This window comes from Peromyscus maniculatus, chromosome 1 (genome assembly GCF_049852395.1).
Source record: "Peromyscus maniculatus bairdii isolate BWxNUB_F1_BW_parent chromosome 1, HU_Pman_BW_mat_3.1, whole genome shotgun sequence".
NCBI lineage: Eukaryota > Metazoa > Chordata > Mammalia > Rodentia > Cricetidae > Peromyscus > Peromyscus maniculatus.
The window spans coordinates 169,599,617-169,620,922 of NC_134852.1; the positions used below are offsets into that span (position 1 = coordinate 169,599,617).

The 21,306-nt window shown below is 41.0% G+C and overlaps 1 protein-coding gene across 4 annotated transcripts in view; it reads right to left on the bottom strand.

The window, feature by feature from the left end:
* The window catches only part of Pcsk5 (proprotein convertase subtilisin/kexin type 5), a 434,887-nt gene that overhangs the window by 188,420 nt on the left and 225,161 nt on the right, over nucleotides 1–21,306 (bottom strand). For all 4 annotated transcript variants that reach the window (XM_076560923.1, XM_076560919.1, XM_006995970.4 and 1 more), the window contains exon 10: nucleotides 14,655–14,758. In XM_076560923.1, coding sequence (XP_076417038.1) covers nucleotides 14,655–14,758 — 104 coding nt within the window. The remainder of the gene's footprint in view (nucleotides 1–14,654; nucleotides 14,759–21,306) is intronic.

Here is a 21,306-nt window from a genome sequence, read left to right on the forward strand (position 1 = left end):
GCCTGTGATTCAAGGCTAAAGGGGAGTTGTTCTGAGCACATGTCTGGATCCCAGACTAGGTCTTCCTGGTGTGAGAGCTGATCACTGGACACAAGATATTTCACTTGGTAGCAGTCATGCTGAGATTTGATTATCCCATCTGCTCATAGATCCTCTGGATCACCTGATTCCAAGCCCTCACTCTGGAAGAATTCACTCCCTATAGCTGCGAGTGTCGTCTCACTTGGAAGAAGGCTAGCTTAGCTCCTGTGCTGGACTTCTCTGGAATATTCCTGTCCTTCAACACCTTAAGGTGTTCAGGCTTAAGGTTGCTCCTTGTAGGAGAGGGGGAACAAAACAGAATCCAGTTGGGAAAGCAAGCCACAGCAGTGGAGTAGAAACATGAGGCAGAGTAGGAGGATGGGGCTGGAAGGGAAAGCCAGGAAGAGCGGGAGTGGGAGGAGGAGAAAAAGTGTCTGAGGTAGACCCTTCCCTTCAGAGCTCTCAAAGAACTGTCCTCAGGAATGTCTAGTTAAAGCAGGTAGAGAGGAACCAGTGACAGAAGCCATCTTTGCTTCATACAAAGCAAGGAGATGGGCACACTGGCAAGAACAGTGTCATGAGGAAGACAGGAGACTGTGGTCAGCAGGACAGCAAGCCTGTCCAGAGAGTGGGGAGTGGACCTGGGCCTGTAGGGGATCAACGAAAGAGGCAGTTTGTTCAGACTATTGGGACATTCTAGTTGTGAGAAGAAGGACAGAGCCATGGCAGCAGTGGAACTGTAGTACTGCGTCTCCTTCAAGAGGAGTAAGGTGACATTTGGAACAGAGGGCCAGGGTCCAACTGACAGAGCCTGAGTGAGACTGTGAGCTGACAGACAACAGACAAGGCTGAGGTGTTCAGAGCAAGTTCCATATCAAAGTGTAGGGCAACATACACTTTGAGAGGGGACACACACACACACACACACACACACACACACACACACACACACTTGAGATATGTTAGTGCCCAGGCACCCCCGATTTGTATTTCTAAAAAGTTTTCTGGTGATGCTTAGACGATAGCACAGAGGGCCGCTTCTTTAGGGTTAGCCTGGCTGAATAGGCTTTGCAACCACAGAATATGAGTACGATCCCCCAGTGCCCTTTTCCTCATGCCCAAAGCAGGAGACATTAGAGTGGGCAACACAGTATACAGGGCCAAATATGTTAGTCTGTGCTCTCCTGAATACTGATGAACTCTTCTATAAAAACCACTATAAGATTTTATGAATTAGTATGTGCATGTGTTATTTTGCCCATTTCAAGCCTAGATGATTCCTTCTTTAGATGCATATTACTTAAGGTGGTAATTCTATAAATTATTAGGATAGAATCAGAGCTTGCCTGAGTTGAGGTTAAACAAACACATAAACGAAACCATTATTACAATGTACAAAAGTGACTCAGGAATTGGACCAAGTTATCACACTGCCTTGAAAGTTGAAGAACTTCATGCACCAAACATGCTTCTTAAAAATAGTACACCCAGGGCTGGAGAGGTGGTTCAGCAATTAAGAGCACTGGACAAAGGTTCAGTCTCCAGCACTCACATGGTGGCTTCCGACTCTCGGTAACTCCAGGCCCAGAGTACTTTATGTTCTCTTCTAGTCTTTGAGGGTACCAGGCATTCACGTTGTGAACAGACATACATGCAGGAAAAACACTCATAAGCATAAAATAAAAAGTAAAGGAAAAATATATACACAGATGACATTCTAAAAGAGAGGGGAATGTTATTTAACATATGTATTTTATTGTCTGCCAGCTAATAAAATCTTAACAACCCTATTAACAGGATATGTTGTTCATATTTTGCAGAAGAAACTAATTTTCATGGATATTAAAAGAACATGTGTGAAGGCGTGGACCCTACAGTTAAGTCTTTAGAACTTCTTCTACATATACTGATTATTTTGCTTATGAACACACAATATTTCTTCCAAATAAGTTACTCAAATAACTGAGTGAACTGCATAGAAACTGCTCTCTTCTTCAAAATGCATTAAAATATCACACACAGAAAAAGAAATATGTGAGGCTTGGAAAGTAGTCTAACATCTGGCCCATCATGCTTTCCCCAAGTCTTGCTGAGAAATAACCTTCTTTAGCTACTTCTACAAGGGATCTTCCCTGCATGTGAAAAGATTCATCTGGAAAAGACACCTTATTTTATAATCATACTTGGGATAGTTTTTCTTTTTTCATTAGATCTAAGCAGGCATGCATAGATAGATGCAAGATGGACACTGAGTGCTAAGGAGCAATTTCCCATTTGTGAACAATCATGATACCCTTCCTTTTGGCTCTTTCGAGGATAACAGGAAATTCAGGGCACAGCATCTCTTGTGGTGTAACCCTATAAAATGAAATCTGTTGTAGCCATTACTGGGATGTGTGATGGAAGTTTAATTGCTTTGAAATGCCATAGGCTAGCAAGACATGGACATGTGTAAGAAGTTTGAATTGAGATTTGAAGGAAAACAGAAGTCTGGAACTATTTATTTCACAGCAGATGTATCCACATGGATTCTGCAGTGTGATTGCCTGGCATGTTATGCCATCCTGCCATCTAGCTAGAGTGGCCTTAGGAAGTCATGCATAGAAGTGGCAGAAGGCTAATCTTCAGGATTTCTTTGTGACTTGGAATCTGGGCTGTGTTAAAGACACATGCACCGATATCAACCTTCTAATGCCCCAAAAGATGGGCTGTGGCATCATTTTGAAAAGACACTCTGTAGGGCTCCTCTGCCTCTTGCTCATCTTATGGACCCTGAGACAGTCCCAATAGTGTCCAGACACCTGTCATAGTGTGGACACAGCAAGTTACAGCCCTTAACCCTGATGGGCTACATGTAAGTGGTAGATGCAGTATGTGCCAGGGACATAGATGCCAGAGCTCAAACACAGGCACATATAAATTTCAGTAAAAGCATTTTTCCTTAACTCATCTCCCCTCTATACTTAGAGCTCTATCTGTGTTAGAATCGCTTTCTGTAAAAAGGTGATCTGTAGGGAAGATTCGCTCAAGACAGATCAATGAGATCATTACAAGCCTCAAACAGAGTCCTTTCTCTCCTGCTCTGTCTTCTTATAGCTGCACATGGTGCTGTTTCTGAGGACTCTCCCCCAAAGTAGGAATATGATTCTACTGAACCTCAAATGAAATAATTAACATTTAAATTAATGAAGTGTTGATCTCATTTGGCTGTATAAAGGGTAAATGTATATAAAAATATAAGGAGAGTAGTGATAAGCTGGAGAGTTTTCTTCAAGCTCTGTCAAAAGCTAGTGGTAGAAGCAGCAATGAACTAACTATAAGTTAATTACATTGCATTACTCTATTGATGAGAAGGTTCTGAGAAAGTTGAGACTGAAGCAAAGGGAAGGCCAGTATGAGTGACATTAGAGCAAGTGGACATTCCTCACTCTAATAGCTTGGGGAGTGGTTTCCAGGCCAGGTTTCAGTTCCTACTCTACAACTCAGTCTGACTTCCTTTAGAAGGTATACAACCTGCTTGACTAACAGGGAAGCCCTGTCAACCATTCATAGGACATTTGTGACATTTATTTATGTCCTGTGATGTCAAGTGACATGTGCCTGGAACATGGTGAGCATGTTAGGCTTCTAGGATACATACTATTAGACTGTGGGACAAAGTTGGACACCTGAAGGTACCTCGAAGGAAAAAATGGAAACAAATACTTCTAGACAAAACTATTATATTAAGAAGCCAATGTAGCCGGGCGTTGGTGGCGCACGCCTTTAATCCCAGCACTCGGGAGGCAGAGCCAGGCGGATCTCTGTGAGTTCGAGGCCAGCCTGGGCTACCAAGTGAGCTCCAGGAAAGGCGCAAAGCTACACAGAGAAACCCTGTCTCGAAAAACCAAAAAAAAAAAAAAAAAAAAAAAAAAAAGCCAATGTATTGCAGCCCCTGAGAGTTTCAAAGCACATATGCATGTGTGCATGTGTGTGTGTGTAGATGCATGCCGTGCACACAAACACACACTGTAGAATCCAGAGTCATTATAAATTTCTTATCAGTCTATCTACCTAACATTTTATAGCAACTCAAGATGAGAACTTAAATGACCTATTTTCTTAAATATTTGCAAAAATCACATGACAAACCCAAAGGCTACAGCTGTATGTTAAGGAAGAAGTTCAGACACCCGTAGTTAAGTGACTTCTGAAGACTATGCTTCAGAGCAGTGAGAGCTAGAAAGATGTTGGTCAAAGGAAATCTGTGAAGCCTTCTCAACACCCAATTTCTGGCCTGCCATTTTTATAAAAGCAATCTTTCTTACCATTTCCTTTACTGTGGGCTTATTAAAAACCTATTTAAAAAAAATCCTTTAAAACAACAAGATCTGGTAGAGATTACTATGTATCTCAAATCTGGCCTCATTTTGAAGGAGGCTAACAAGATAATTTTTTCCTGAATGTCAGAAGTCTTAAGGTCAAGCGTACAAAACCGCTTACTAAGATAATGGAAAGCAGTCACTGCCGGGGAACCTGCCCATTTGCTATGTACATGTCATCATGTCGGACATTTCATAGAACAAAATGAATTCATACCAACAACCCAGGAAATAAAACTGACATCAGATTAGCATCTAGAATCAGCTTGCTTGAAGTCACTGCTTTTACTTAGCTCATTTTCTTGAGTCACCATAGTGGCTCAAAATATACTTCAACTCAAAAGAGAACCCCCTACTTTATGATTAAAGCAGCTGTGCTCACACTTTCTTTAAATTGTTTTCCTTATCATTTCACACCTGCCTTTGCATTACACTCTGGGTCCTTCCTCTTCCTTCCCCTGAACTGCATCTTTACCAAAGCTGCTTCTCCCATGACAGTGCTGAGGGAAATACAAACAACAGGAAGCACTTATTTGAGCTAACACGTCAAGACACCATTTATGACAAGTTTGGGTTTTTGTGACCTTAAAGCTCTCAGAAGCTCCTCCCCTGTCATTACATTCATTATGCTACTCATCAGCACTGCCAGGTTCTGTTCTCTTAAACACTGTGGAGTTCGTTCATCATTTCCCATCATCCAAATAACCTCACGTGAAGCAGAAAGCACGAACGAGGAGGGTAACCATTTATCTAGAGTTATCAACCCCAAGTCATTGAAAATATAAAATGAAAACAAGAACCCAGATGGGAGACAACAGCAAAAAACAATGAGAATGACACTATACAGGAGATATGTAGCTAAAAAGTAGTCGGGCTAGGGCTGGCAAGAGAGCTCAGTGGGTAAGAGTGATCCCCTCCTACCCTAATCACCTGGCTTCAATACCCACCTGACTTCAATGCCCACCTGACTTTAATCCTTGGAACCCACATGGTACAAGATCTGACTTCCTCAAGTTATCCTCAGACTTCTACACATGTAGAGGACCTACACACATAGATCTAATAAAAAAGGAGTGCGGCTAATATGGGAAGGTGACGATGGCAACAATCATATCCAGGTCACTCACTATTCTAAGAACATTGATTCATGTACATTGACTTCTACATGCCTAGTTTTTAAATCCAAAGACATCAGCAGACTACCCACCGAATATGTTGTATTAGAATAATGAACAACATGGAGATGATAAATAATTTTACTTAAGTACATTCTATGAGGGAAGAACTATACCAAACTCTCCTCTGCCATTTCTTTAAATAGACACAGTTCTATTATATAGCCCAAGCTAGCAGAACTCATGATCTTTTAGCTTCTGCCTCCCATGGTGTATACCATCAGGCCTCAGGGCTAAATTCTTTAAATGGCACCACTTTTCTCCTTGTTCCCTTTGCTTGCTTCATTGTATCTATAGACAAGTCTTGTACATGTTATTTGTTTCACCTGAAATGGCCTATGACTTGTTAAGCATTTGGTTCTACCCCTGCCTCCCTTTCAGGGGTTCAGTTAAAAGAAGAGGTTGGTTAATGGTAAAAAAAAGTCTACAAAGACTAGTCAATTAATAACAGTTTACTCATAATGACCCCAAACTGCACACAAGAAAAGTCATCCATGGAAAAGTGAAGGAGAATACAAATTTATGGCATCCACAAAAGAATAGAACTTAATAGTAGAAAGAAATGGCCTCATGGCATAGTTATTGGAATAAAGGTATCTGAAAAATGTGAGAGATAAGGAAGCCACATTCATCTAAGCCATACTCAATTAATCCTATAGATATAAACTTTGCAAGACCATGTCACCTCCAGTGACAGAGGGTAGATCAATGGCTGCACAGTGTGGTTGCGCGACATGGAACAAGAAAGGAATACAAGAAGTTTTAGGGCAGCAGTAGTTGCCTAGATCTTGATGGTGGTGATGGCATGGTCTGTCAAAACACACCAGCAGGACATGTAGAACAGAAAGTTCATTACATGTAAGTTTATCTCAATAAAGTGGGTTAAGAATATATGAAGACCACATATACTAATTTGTTTATAAACTGAGATTCAACGCCAGGTTGTCTGACTGAGTGGTGCATGCTTTGAAACCACTACGAAGAATGAGTTTCTTGTTTTGAATAAATAGAAAACCTCAAATAAGGATTGCTGAAATTCAAAACAGTCTCTCAATTATATGTGTGAATGTGTTCTGATAGGACTGTGTCTTGGCTTCAATTCTTTCCATTTTATTTTGGAACTGGATTCAGAATCAGTGGTTCATTGAATTCATTTCATTAACTTTCTAGTCCTCCTGAATTTCTGACCAGAGGAGGATTCCACTGATAATGACTCTCACACCTTGGGGATCAGAGCCTGATGGCTTTTATTCTAGCCTGAGATATCAACCATCACTACAAAATAATCATGATCTACCATTCTTAAGGAGAGTCAAACACCTGTGCTAAGAGAAGAGTTAAAAATGACCAGGGACATCACTTCATCCTCTCTCGAAGTAGTAATTCAGTTTGTTACAGAGATGTCAACTTTCTCTTTTATTTTTCTTTTATTTTACAATACTATTCAGTTCTACATAACAGCCACAGATTCCCTTGTTCTCCCCCTTCCTGCCCCCCTCCCCTTCCCCCCAGCCCATCCCCCATTCCCACCACCTCCAGATCAAGGCCACCCCTGAGGACTGAGATCGACCTGATAGACTCAGTCCAGGCAGGTCCAGTCCCCTCCTCCCGGACTGAGCCAAGGGTCCCTGTATAAGCCCCAGGTTTCAAACAGCTATCTCATGCAGCGAGCCCAGGACCTGGTACCACTGCCTAGATGCCTCCCAAACAGATCAAGCCAATCAACTGTCTCACCTATTCAGAGGGCCTGATCCAGTTGGGGGCCCCTCAGCCTTTGGTTCACAGTTCATGCATTTTCATTCGTTTGGCTATTTGTCCCTGAGCATTATCCAACCTTGGTTTCAACAATTCTTGCTCATATAAACCCTCCTCTTTCTCGCTAATTAGACTCCCAGTGCTCCACCCGGGGGCCTAGCTGTGGATGTCTGCATCCAGATTCCTCAGTCCTTGGATGGGGTTTCTGGCACGAACAGCCTGGACATGAGTGGGAGCAATGAACGGCGAGGGTCGAGGGAAAGAGAGCGGGAGATCCCACCTGGATCAAGAACAGAGAGGGAGAACAAGGAATAGGAGACCATGGTAAATGAAGACCACATGAGAAAAGGAAGAAACAAAGTGCTAAAGAGGCCCACAGAAATCCACAAAGATACCCCCACAAAACACTGCTGGCAATGGCCGAGAGACAGCCAAACACCCTAATAGTTGTTAACTTTCTCTTAAGCAGAAGCTTTTGCACATTGCCAAACCAAGTTTTCTGCTTACAATTTTATATGGCATATTAATAGCTAAAGAGTCAGTAAGGAGGCTTTTTTTTTTTTTTTTTTTTTTTTGGTTTTTCGAGACAGGGTTTCTCTGTGTAGCTTTGCGCCTTTCCTGGAACTCGCTTTGTAGACCAGGCTGGCCTTGAACTCACAGAGATCTGCCTGCCTCTGCCTCCCGGGTGCTGGGATTAAAGGCGTGTGCCACCACTGCCTGGTTTCTTTCAGATTTTTATCACTTCTTATATAGGTGCAATTAATTAGAACTTGTGAGATTTAACAGACTGAAGTCAACACAACATTTAAACATTACAATATGAAAATTAAGTAAAGTTGTGTTATTATTGATATAGGATTATGGGAGGAAAAAAGTTGAAAGACACATTAGTTATTAGAAATCACAGTTTTCTAGCCCATTTGAGGTCACTTAGTTAATTTCAGCCCCCAAACATTCTCATTGACAGCATATTTATGTATCTTTATTTCAGGGGGTGGAGAACACACAGAAATAGACTCATGACTCTTTATATGTTTGCCACTTTCTATTTTCAATCACTTTTTATTTTGCTCAGCCTTTTCATTATGCTTATTATTAGCTCCCATATTCTGCAAAAGCCAGGGTACAAATCCTGGACTTGTTTCCTCAAAGACCACAGATAATGCCATTTGGTTAATAAGAGAATGACAAAACCCACAAAACTCCCTTATAACTCTCTTCAAATAACTAATTAATCTGGCATAGAGCTGACAGGCAAACTATGCAGCCACAATTTTAATTCTGCTTTTAGAGAGGGAGGGAGAGAGAGAGGGAGACAGAGGGGGATGGGTCGGGGGAGAACTGCACATGTGGATCACCCAGGATTGGAACCCAGGGTCTTACATGTGTTAGGTAAGCTCTCTACCACAGTGTTACATTCCAAGTCCTGAAGGTGGATTTTTAAGTACAAAACTGTACATTTGGAACCCAGAAGAACAAAAAACTGAAGCAAAGCATGACTGATACAGCCTGACCAATATATTGCTACCATTCAGTGGAAGTTCAACAGGGAGAAAACTTCTCTATATCTTCTGTAAATGTTTTTAAGTGTCATACATTTAGTAGTTAGCTATTCAGAAAAGAAAAGCGAACATTTTAGAGGCAAGAACCTAGATTAAGTACCAGCTAAGCAGGGTTTCCTGGCAGGGACTTAGTGTTACCATCTAGATATCTTGCTAAATCATCCACCAGACCAAAGAATAAAGGTAAGACCCCCCGCCCCCACTGAGTAGTGTGTGAGCCGCATCATTCTGTGGATGAGCTAAAAGATAAGACCACACACACAGTCGATAAATACAAGAACTTGGAATCAATAAATATGAGAAGAATGTAAGTTCAGTGAACACAATGCTAGAATGTGTAGAATGAAGAAAATAGCCAAGTGGTATCTTCGGTAAGCAAATTCGTCAGTAGGACGAACCATATCTACTTACTTTACTTTCCAGTAACAATCATCTTACTTCTGAAAATGGGTTCTAACTAGACTCCCACATCTGATTCTAATCCCACTGTTCACACTGGCCATATGAATAGCACGCCATTTTGACCTTTCTTCAAAAACATAAAATACCAATTAAGAGCACTGTGCATCCAAGCATTATGGAGTATAAACCACATACCAACAGTCAATCTACAGGCAGGTAGTAGAGATGTAACATTATTCAAACAGTGAAATAATAAAATAAATAGATTTTCTACCATTTCAAGTGACAATACATTAGAAATCACTTCATACTCTCAAAACAAAAATAAACCAAACCCCAACTTTTCATTTTGATTTAACACATGGCATGCTTAATGGTTTCAGTACTTCTAATTCTTTTTAATAAGTGTTACAAACTGAAAGACAGGTAACTGCTAAAAATATATTGTAATATCTTAAAACTACCATTCCCTACCAATGGAAATACAATGATGGCAATTAAAAGTAAAAAAGATGATTAAAAGTTAAGATCTGAGAGGCTAAGAAGTCATGTTAGACTGTCAATTGTTTTTTTACCATTGTGGGTAACCAGTTAGAAGTAAAAAAAAAAAATCTAGTAGTTTAGTTGTGGTCCAGGAAAGAGTCAGTGGGGACAGGGGGGGTTTCAGCAACATGCTGGTAGAAAACAGAGACTTACATAGTCTGGGAGGGCAGTGAAATGAAGGGCGTGGCAAGCTCGCTCACTTAGTGGTCATTTTTTGAGTTTCAAGGACTTTTTTTTTTCATTCTTTCGCCTAGTAAAGATGACAGAAGGTCCTAATTTATTATCTGAAATCTACTTCTGTTCCTAGATAGAAGAGAGTTTAACTGTACACAGTCATATCATCCCAATACAAATACTTTGAGTCAAAGAGATGTTCATGCATTCCACAGAATCACAACTACACCCTCAAAGCTCAGCACAGGACTCGGGGAGAAGAATCAGCCACACAGTGTGGATACTGAGGGCAGAGGCTTGGCTGGTGTGGTCTCCTCAGAGTGATGCAGCGGAGGAAAGCAGAGCCTAAGAAAAGCTATTGTTTTTCCCAGACTCTGGTCCCCAGACTATAGAAAAATGTCTGGATGAGCATCTTGGGCAGTCTCCTGGGTGGCAGTGCTAGAAGAACTTGTCACAATCTACATCAGACCCATGACAGGTGCTCTAGACCTTAGGTGCTTCCTGCTGTGGTCAAGTACAGTGCTACCAGTACTTCTGTCTAATGTGACCTGGAGGGGTTGTCAGGGGTGAGAAGGAGATTAAAAGTAGAGTGTGTCAGCCAGGCACGGAGATACATGCCTATGATTCCAATATCCAGGAAGGAGAAACAGGAGGATTTTGCCATAAATTTAAGGCCATTTTGGCCTACACAGTGAGTTTGAGGCCAGCCCAGTCTACATAGCGTGCAACAGCCTGTCTTCCAAAACCAAAAGACACATATCAACTTCTGTGTCTGTATATTATGCCAGCCCATAGTCTCTGACATTCCCTACTATTGTCTGGCTGGAGGGCTGAAAGTGCTCAGAAAACCCTTAGGAACTGACCAATGAAGAGGCAGTATTCATTGAATTCTGTGAGGAGAACCACCTGGGTGGAGAAAGCTCTTTTGAAATAGCTCACTAGTGTATTTAAAGGCACATGGGTTGGGGATTAAAAACTTTTTAATAAGAGGAAAGAGATGGGATGGGGGGCACTAATCCTGATAACATGCCATCCATTTGACACTGAAGTCATCTTCTGGCTTTGGGAATGTTGCTCAGCACTGGGATACTGGAGTTTGCATTTTAGTTCTTCATTGACAGAATGCTACATCTGCTCTAAGATGAATGACTTTCCATTTTCACACACATTCTCAAGTGGGGTCTTTCATGGGCACGTGACATTCACAGCATTTTTTTTTTTCAAGTAACTAACTCTGGGGAAGGTACATAGTCAAAAGATACCTAAAAATTGACTAGAATTATTTACAAGATGGACTAGGCAAATAGATATTTAGTAAGTTTACCTAGGTTCACATTCATTTCCTCATGTTTATTCTGTAAAATTAGCCTGCTGTAAGAGACATTTTAATTACATCAAGGTTATTATTACTGCTGTTGTTACTATCATTGAGCAGCAGGACAGAATCCCATGAGTCCAATTAGAATCATTAAAAGTCAAGGTAGCATCCGCAGCCAAGTGTTGACTGTGGCTACTGTCTTTGGAGTTTCCCAAACAGTGAACTGTTCTTGCTCTGGCAGCATTTGCAGACTGCTGCTATAGAAGTACAGAAAACACAGTTCTCTGAAGCGCAGTCACCAATGTGCCACTCAGAGAAACAGGTGGATTTCCAGAGAGTCCCATCCTGTCCTTCCTACACTGATAGGGAACCTGAACACAGGAACGGTTGCTGCGGGAAGGGAAGTGCTTCCCTAGTCCAGACCCACACAGCGCAAGCGGCTGAGCATGGATGAAGTCAGCCTTGAAGAGAGTGCTACCCTCTGTAGTTCCCTTAGCTTCGGGTCTGCTGTCTGCTGCTGTTGTGTGGTATCTAGGTATGCCTGAAGAAATGCAGGGGAGCATATAAGACAGATCTGCCAGGTTTGGTGAGAGACAGCTATTCATCCCCCTGGGGTGTGGGCTTTTCTGAATTTATTAGGATAAGGGAGACTATAAAGTCTTCTGATGTCCAAACCATGGCTTCTGCTTTCCTCAATGAGAAAGGGAAATTCTGACATGGGTACTGACATCCCCATTCCAGTGGTAGCCACTAACCAATCTGTGAAACTGCTCTCTTTCTTCTTTCTCTCTATCTCTTTTTATCTTATTTTCTTCGTGTGTGTGTGTGTGTGTGTATCTGTCTGTCTGTCCTGAAGCTCACTATGTAGACCAGACTGGACTCAAACTCAGAGATCCACTTGTCTCTTCCACCCAACCGGTGGAATTTAAGGCCAGTGTCAACACACCCAGCTCATCCAGGAGTTTTCAAATTCATTTCATGTTTATGCAGGGTTAAGACTGAGAGGAGTGAGCGGGGTAGCATCATGGTCAAGGTTTTTGCCACAGGACATGCTGCTCTTTGTTGTCAAAAAGAGAAGTGGGTCCCTGCAAAGCAAGGCCTCTACTGCTGGTGGATCTGATTTAAACCTTGAATTCTTGCTCAGCTATCACTGCACAAATCTCTTAAATATTAGCTCTTTTTATTCTTTGACTTTACATCTCATAAAAAGTCAGTCCATTCTTTCTCCGGCCCTGGTAATGTGCATTCCTTTATTCTTGGAGTATGTTGCTCCTGCTAGCCTCTGCCCTAGTCCCTTTTATTGGTAGGACACTTGGGAAGTAATAGTAATGCTTAGAATAAGGAAGAAAGTAACTTTGAAAGAATTCATCTTATTATGATCATGTTTAGATGAAATGTGGGTCTTGCCATCAACAAAATTACAAAACAATTCCTCTGGGAGCCTAGAGCATTCTGAGTAATTCCTCTATGAAAAAATGAACTTTAATTGTTACTCTTGGCAGCCGTCTAAGAGAAGAGTGAAATATTATACTAAATATTGCCACGTGCAATAGTAAAATACAATTTCCTTCTCGCCAGAAGCAGTGTACGGTCCCTTGAAATCCACGTTTGGGTCTGCTGATTTAGTTTAAATCCCCTGTTTTCCCCTCTCCAAAATCAACAGAGGTTTTCCAAAGAGCTGCGTCCTTTATTAGAACCATTTGCTCTTTTTAAGTTGCCAAAAAGGAGTAAGTAAAACTAGGAAGTTTATTTCGGTTAAAGTTGATTCTTCAGCTTCCTTGGGGTCAATGTGCTTTGTCTGTGAGCCCCCTCTGCTAAGAAGGCCACTCCAGCCAAGGTTCCATGTTGGTCTCTTTCCCCCAGTACAGCTCATACGTTTATCTAGGAGGATTTAGGAGCAGGCTGACGCTAATCAGCATGAAACATACATATGGCAATTTACATTCTGTTTCTTTTCTTTCTGAAGAACTGAAAAATTCAAATAATTTTCATATTGCCCATACAATTGCAATTTTGAGACTGGGGCATCTTCACGTTGACTTCCTAGAGTGGGACAGCAATAGGCATTTACAGTTCTTTAGACTAAGCAGCACACTGACATGCTGCTCTGTGTAGTTTACAGCCAAGGAAAGGACCACACTTCAAGAGCAGAAGGGTATTCTTTTTCTAAGTATGAAGTAGATTATGCAAAAACATTAAGTCACTGGTCATATGTGCTGAATACATGACAGATTCATAAGTCCTATAAGGAGGAGTTTACCATGAGCTATCTGCAAAGAATTTTAAAAGGATATACATTTTGGCATAAATATCTGGGTATACTGGACACAGTTCCCTAAGGAAATATTACGCTCTTATGTATGATATCATATAGATGTTACTCAGATTCCATAATGTTTAAATGTGGAACAATTAGGGATCCTAAAATGAATGGCTTCCTCAGAATTAGTCATCATGTTTCCAGTGGTCTGAGTGCCAGAATTGCCACCGATAACATATTCCCTTAGCTGTAGAATACTGTTTTCCCCACAGAGGGATCTAAAAATTATTATGATCTAAAATTATTTGGGAAAAATTTTGAGACTGTAACTGTGATATAAAGTAATTATTGTTATAACTCCACACATTAAAATTTAGGTCATTTGCAACTGGAGTAAATACACTAATCTTTAATCTTTAGAAGTGCTTTATGTAATTACTTTCTATTTATTATGCTATATATTATCCATGACAACAAAGATGACAGCTACTGTTAAGAAGAGCACTAGAAGGACATATAACTTGCTTCCGCTCTGGGAAAAACACTCCGTGTTTGTTCTGTGTCACGTGCAGCTGCTGGGGACTGTGCGGTAGGAAGTTCCATCCACACTTTGGGTTTATTCCTAGAAACATGCCTGCTCTTCTGTTTGTGGAGTAGTAAAAATAATATGTCACAGAACGCATAGCCTAATTGCTACAGTGAGAAATGTGTGCCAGTTATTATATAGGAAGAAGATGAAAAACTTAAAAACACATAGCTATAAAAATACCACTCAGAATCAATGATAGCAAATACTAAGGCAGTTAGGAGTCCCATAGGCCAGTTGTACTTGGGGGTTGGTTGAATCTTTAAAAACTTGACCTAAGATGTGGGAAGTGTAGGAAATCTGCCATGTGTGTATACTACTAATTAAAAAAAAAAAATCAATCCCTGCCTTTTAAGTGCTAAAAGACCAAAGAGCTCTTCATGTGGGAGCACAAAATGTAAAGATTTGTTTGAAGGGTTCCATTTCCTACTCTCCATTGAAAATTGAGGAAAAATAAAAATATTTTGCCTGTGACAGAATATGAAAGAAGTTCTCACCCTTAAAACCAGCAGCATTGGTTTTCCAGTCATTAGCGTTCAAATGTCCCGCACGGGAAGTCCTGACAATAACATGCTGTACGTCTCTCCAGGTCAGAAACGGACTGGGGAAAGACAAGGTAAGAATCATTGTACCAAAAAAAAAAAAGATGGGGGAAGCAGAGAGTCACAAGCAAATTCAAAAAGCAAAATCAAAATGGCAAAGTACTAAAAACAGGGGACAGAGACTTGGGTTTGGGATAATCAAATGCCACTCCTGCTCTCAATGTGGAGACACGATGTCAGTCTATGGGTGGCAGAAAATGTAGCTGCAAGAAGAAATACTAGGCTCGAAGTCAGTACGTCAGTACAGCTCAATGGTAAGGCGGTCAGGGTTTTCCATTTCCTCAACAAAACGGCTGCTCATTACAGAGCTATTGTCCTCTCAGTGAGAGTTTGCATCAGACACAGCAAAGTCAAAATAAAAGGCCCCTGGAACATCCATTCTTTAATCATAGGACTAGGCAATCAATTTGCAGTTTACTCAAGATCAATATTTAACCTTCTGTATAAATATATGTGTGGGATCTGGAAAAATTTTAGCTGAAATTAAGTCCACATTTTCAGTGTTGTTTAAGGAAAAGAATGTGGTTTGATCTAAAAGTTAGGTTCTACAGGGCAGAGGACAGAAGCATATTCTCACTTTATAATATGGAGTTGTTACATTAAACAACCAGCTCACTAGTTCTCAAGGCTGACAGCATGGAAGAGCACAAGGTAATGATTGAACAGATCACACTTGTTTGAGAATGAAAATCTAATGAAAACCAACCCAAGGACAGTGTAACACAGTCTGGGTCTCTTTCAAAGGCCACAAGTACACAAATAGTTACTGGACATAGTACATGTACATAGTACATGTACTCATGTGGGAACATGAGTACATTCTTCAGTCTTGAAGTCTGAGATGTGTTGATCTTTAATAAAATCCTATTATTTACTCATTTATTTACCTTTCACTATGATCTAATGTGCTACAGGGTGTGTGTGTATGTAGGATGATTTTCAGGAATTGGTTCTCTTTCTGTACTGTGGGTTCTGGGATCAAACTCAGGTCATTAGGTTTAGAGGTAAACACCTTTACCCACAATGGCATCTCACCACCCCTATTATCTTACCTAACTGAGAATTATGATAATAATTATCACATGGCCTATGTAATCATTTTCATCCATCACCTTCAATTTAGAAGCATTTGTAGGCTTCAGCAACCTGGAGAATGTTCACTTAAGAACTCTGTGGAAGTTACTTGACATCCACCTCACACACTCACATCCCAACGCCAAGGGAGAACTTATCAACTGTGACTAATATTTAATTGTGAAGCCATTGCTTGGCTTCAAGCTACTTTTTGTCCCAATCACAGCTATCATATACACAATTTGGTCAGTGCTCTCCTAGAAATAAGTAGCCTGGTAATCAGACAGCAGCTCTTTTCTTTTCTATGTGAAATGAATCTCTACAAAGAATTAATTTCCTCAGTTAGAATGTAGATGCCATAATCAGTTAAAGTAATGCTAATTACTCCACATAATACCCAGTGTACAAGAAGCTCTTGGGAGGAGGAGACAGCTAGCCATTTTGTTCAGGTAACCCGCTGCTCTTATTTGGGAGTTTGAATATCAAGACATCAGGGAAAGAAAAGAACTATTGAGTGTTGATACCTTTCCCTCATGCTCTAAGACTGAAAACAAATCGAGAGTGAGCACAGCCACGCCCATGTTTTCAGAGGCTGAGACCAGAGCGGCTTCTTAACGGTTACATTAGGGAAAGAGCTCATGTTTAGAAAATGAGAACCCCGCTAGGTGGACTTTAAAACCGTGAGAACAGTGGAGACAGAGTTTTCATTCTGTTTGAATACGACACTTGTTGGGGACCATTTTGGAAAGTGGTGAGGCATGGAAGTCAAAGGTAGAGAGGTGTGCGGTAGGGCCCAGGAGGAAGGGAAGGAAACTTTGCTTCCAAGGCAAACGGCTTGATTTGGCTCTTTGCTGACTTGCACTGAATCACATGATAACTCAGAAGACTTGGTGCAGTACTGTCAGGGACATGTAGAAACCCATTCTGAATGCTGGCCTCAACATAGATGCTCCACTCTGCCTGAGACACGATGCTCACAGTGCATTTCCTTCTTGGTGTGCCTGCTTAGGAGGAAGTTGAAAGCCTCACCCAAAAGGCACAGTTTGGACAGACATTCCAGCTGCTCACTTATGGTTTTCCACAGTGTTCCCAAATGAACAGACATATTTTTATTTTTTTCATGTGTAAACAGCATAACAATGAAAAGTACACATGGATTTGATGATTATATCTATCTAAACCAACCTAGCGATTTAAAGATAACACTAACTTATCTTTACCACACAGTTATTAACTCTAGTATTTTAAATATCACCCTTTAGGAAAACAGAATAAAAGTGAGTTTTCTATGTTCCCTGCAAGACGCAGAGAAATTCAGCATAGGATTCTGAACATCGGGAGACACACATTTTCCTTTAGTTCACTACATGCTGAAATATAAAAGCCGTCCAACGTGGAACACTTATCTTGTACCTGAAGCAGCTGTGTTCTGGCAGATGGAGGAAGTCTCCCGCATTCAACTCAACCTGAAGAAAGTGCTTGAGTTACTTGCTCTCATGCTGACTTACAAAAACTAGTTTCTGGAATATTTGTAAATAGAAAACCCAGCATCAGGAAATTAGAAAGAACAAGGTGTCTGGATAATTTCACTTTGACACTCGGCAATGCATGGAGCTGCCTGAATTTCAGCAAAATATACAAGTGAGAAAATAAGGGATATCAATGGATTTGGAATAAGTGGCATTTCTGCCTGTGGCAAGACAACTAATGAGTTCAGGAACCAGTGAGAGCTTAACCGAGGTAGACGGTATACTGGCATCACCGTAGTACTCCACAGGACGCTTGATTATGCAGATGCCTGATTTGCAACTTCATATTCTCACTGGTGGTCACAGGGCTGATGTACAGGTGAAGACTGAGCCAGACTTTCAAAGAGAGCATTTGGTAAGAGAACATCCTGGTAACCACATACAGAGCAAAAGCTGAGTACCCTTCCTAGGGGAAGCCAGAGGCACAGGGGTAACACAGGATCCCTTAAACATCACATCCTTCCACAGATACCTTTGATCTAGATTCCTCTGGCCTCAAACCCCCAAATTTCTCCTTCTCAAAAGCAGACAGACTGAGTGCAGCTGGAAAGAGCTACACGAGGGAGGGCAAATGCCTGCTGACCTGAAGAGAGAGGATGGCTCATGTTGAGCTCGATAACTACCTCCCTCTAACAGCCCCAGTGGCTACTTCCTGTGGTCACCACCAGTTACACTTCAGCAATATACACAAAAAGTAGCTACCTGTGATCTTTCAAAGTACTGCAATGTACTTGACTTTCTGGGCAGTTCTGAAAAAGCCATGTGTTTCTCACTTAGGAAGTTTTTCCTTTTTGCTTGACCTTGTGATAACAAACAACACTTTGGAGACTACTGCTCAAGACCAGGGGACTGCGTGTTGTGTACACAATATTGGGACCAGTCTCTTTAGCATTTCTCCCCAAATACAAAACTGAGAATCCAAGTTGCACAGTCACTCAAGGACACTGAGGTGGCAAAGGCAGATCCAGAATCCAAAGCTCTGGGTTTTGCCTATAGCACTCATATCGTCAATCAGTGGATACAGCAGCTTCCAGAACAGACCCATAGGCTGCTATAAGGATGGGTATATTCTGGCTTCTTCCATTGTTCTTAGATGTTCTGAATCAAGAAGCCAAACATCTCGGACATGGTCTTAGGGTCCTGTGACCTTTGTGTACATACTAGCTCAACTCAACTAGTTGATACTTGTTTACTATCATATTAAGAAAATTCTTGAGCCTTAATTTTGATTGCAAATTTTGAAAGATCTAACTTTTACACATTTTATCAAAGATCAAAAGAAAAATATACCAGGAAATTCAAGTCTTTTAAATACACTTCACATTTACATGATATCGTAACATTATTATGTAATTTTTTACCATTATTGTTGTGGATTGGCCGCCTCCCTTGCCAAACTCTCACTTTGGTGTGCTTTACAGCTTGGTTTGTTAAAGCTCCTCAGTGGACCAGCTCAATCTGCCCCCAGGCACCACTAGTTTTCAGCCATTAACCTAGGACAATGACTCTATGGTTACCACAGGCTCGTACAATGTTCTTGTTCCCAGCAGTTCAAAGTTTTTAATGAGCTCACTACAAGATTTAGAATAAGCAGGACATGTCCCACGAGAGTTATTTTTGTGTAGTGCTTCTTATTAAGCTTTTAAGTATAATTGCTAGCACTTACATTAGAAAAGAAAAATAAAATCACTCGCCAAGAATTCTTGAAAATAATTCTCAGATGTGTGAGTTTTGGAAACAAACTTGTGTTTAGTGATCCTTACAAACAAGGTTCAAAATGAAGCCTGGGCAACTGGCTCACCTGCACTTTTTTTCTTAAAGAGCCTCATTCACAAAAGATGTACCGCCACCACCACCATTCCATCCATCCCTCTATTCATCCATCCATCCGTCATAATCATAATCACATTCATAATAATCTCCATCCTTAGTTCATAAGTAAGTAATGAAAGGGACAAGACACACCTCCACAGAAGAAACGGATCAACAAGAGAAAATAAAACCAGAGAATGAGAGTAGCTCCCAACAAGAACAGCTTTCTAAAGTGAAAGCGATTCTCTCTAATTAAGTGACAAGGTATCACCTGGATCAATGGACAACTGCAGGGCCAATCAGCAATCATCCAACTATCTCAGTTATTAAATAAAACCAACCCAAGCACACTGGGGTTCCTTTCATTAGTGTACCTAAAACAAAAATGAGAACAAGTAGCCAGGAAATTAATGTCATTGCACCTATAGTTAAGAAATTAGCAACTGTGAGAATGGGTTTATTTGAGCCCGATTATGAAAGATGAGGAAGTACATGTGCAAAGCCTGCTGAGAAGGGTAATAGCATTACTCCAACCACAGTCAGTGCATACAAATGACAGAAGATTCACTAAAGGGGACCAGCAGCTCTGTCATGACTCAGAAAGGGTGCCAGGTACTCAACCCCTATAGGCTCTCCATCCCCACAGACCCTCCACCCCCTAGCGGGGTACATTTGTTTTGTGTTCAACTGTAGTTCAGAAGTCCTAGCCTTACAAACAGGGCATAGTGGTGTGCACTTTTAATCCCAGCACTGGTAAGGCAGGGACAGGAAGGTTACTGGTGCTCTTCAGTGAGTCAGCCTAGCCTACTTGAGAAGTTCAAGGTTAGTTAGGGACCCTATCTCACAAAAAAGGGTGATTCAGTGCCTAAGGAGTGAAACCTGAGGCTGACCTCTGGCTTTCACACTCACAAAAGTGCTCATACGCGCACTCACATACACACACATGGACATACACTTGAAAAGTTTTAGCTCTAAAATCAAATTAGAACCACAATTTGTATTGGATTCTCCTGTTGAGCCATGTGTGATCCATTTACACCTGAACAAAACTACAAAAGATCAAAGGCACATTAGCTCACAAGCACCAAGTCAAGTTTTTGTTTCTCTCTGTCATGAAGCCATTCCCAGGCTCTATAAATTCAGTCTGACCAAAGGTCAAGAAACCTGGTCTCAAAACACATGCAAGAAGACAGCCTCTGCCACATGATGAAAACTTTTCTCATGGACTCTGAGATGGCCTTTGCCCTTACAAATCCTACTTCATCACGGAGTGTATCTGTTATCATACCCCAAAGACCAATTATGTTTCCTATAGCCCCTACACACAAATGATGGATATATTTTGCATGCTCAATGGTCACTTCTTCCTTGACATACTATGCAGAATAAATTATTGTAGAATTAAACCTGGAGATGGTGAGGTACAGTAACTGGAAACAGTCTTCGCAGCTGAGAAGTCATGATGGTGAGTTTTCCACTGATCCACTCACATCCTTACCAGAGTACCCTGAAGGAACGAGGACCTCTCTGTTCAACCTACAATCCCGAATCTGGATCTGCCTCTCATTGTCATCAAGCTTTAAAATCCATGGAGCTAGGAAGTATATGACACTATAACCACGTCCTCACTAAACCTATCCCTGTCAGTCTATGCAAAGCTCTCAGTCACCTTCTGTCTTCAGGCATGGCATGAATAAACACACAATTCTAGGTTAATTGACTCAGGCCTGCAGAAGACATCCGTACCTCTATCCTTTTAATTTCTCATCCAAAATTTCTTCTAAAAAATAATAATCTTCAAGTAAATGAGAATGGTAGAAATCGTTCCCTCTGCCTTAATGTGGAGACAGAACCATTTAGTCAGCAATGCAGCTGCAAGATTTGGTAATGAATATAATAAAGTGCCTGGGGAAACAAGTTCCCCAAAGCAACAGTCAGCCGTGACTTTTGGAGATTAGCAACCTACTGTATCAGGAAAACTCAAAAGGGTGGAGTTACATGAGCACCCAAAAAAGCTCATGTAATCAAACTATGTTTTCTATAATGATCCCTATACTCTCATCATAGGTTTTTTAAAAAAATGTTGAAAGTTCTCTAACACATAGTCAAACAATTTAGCACTTGGTATATAA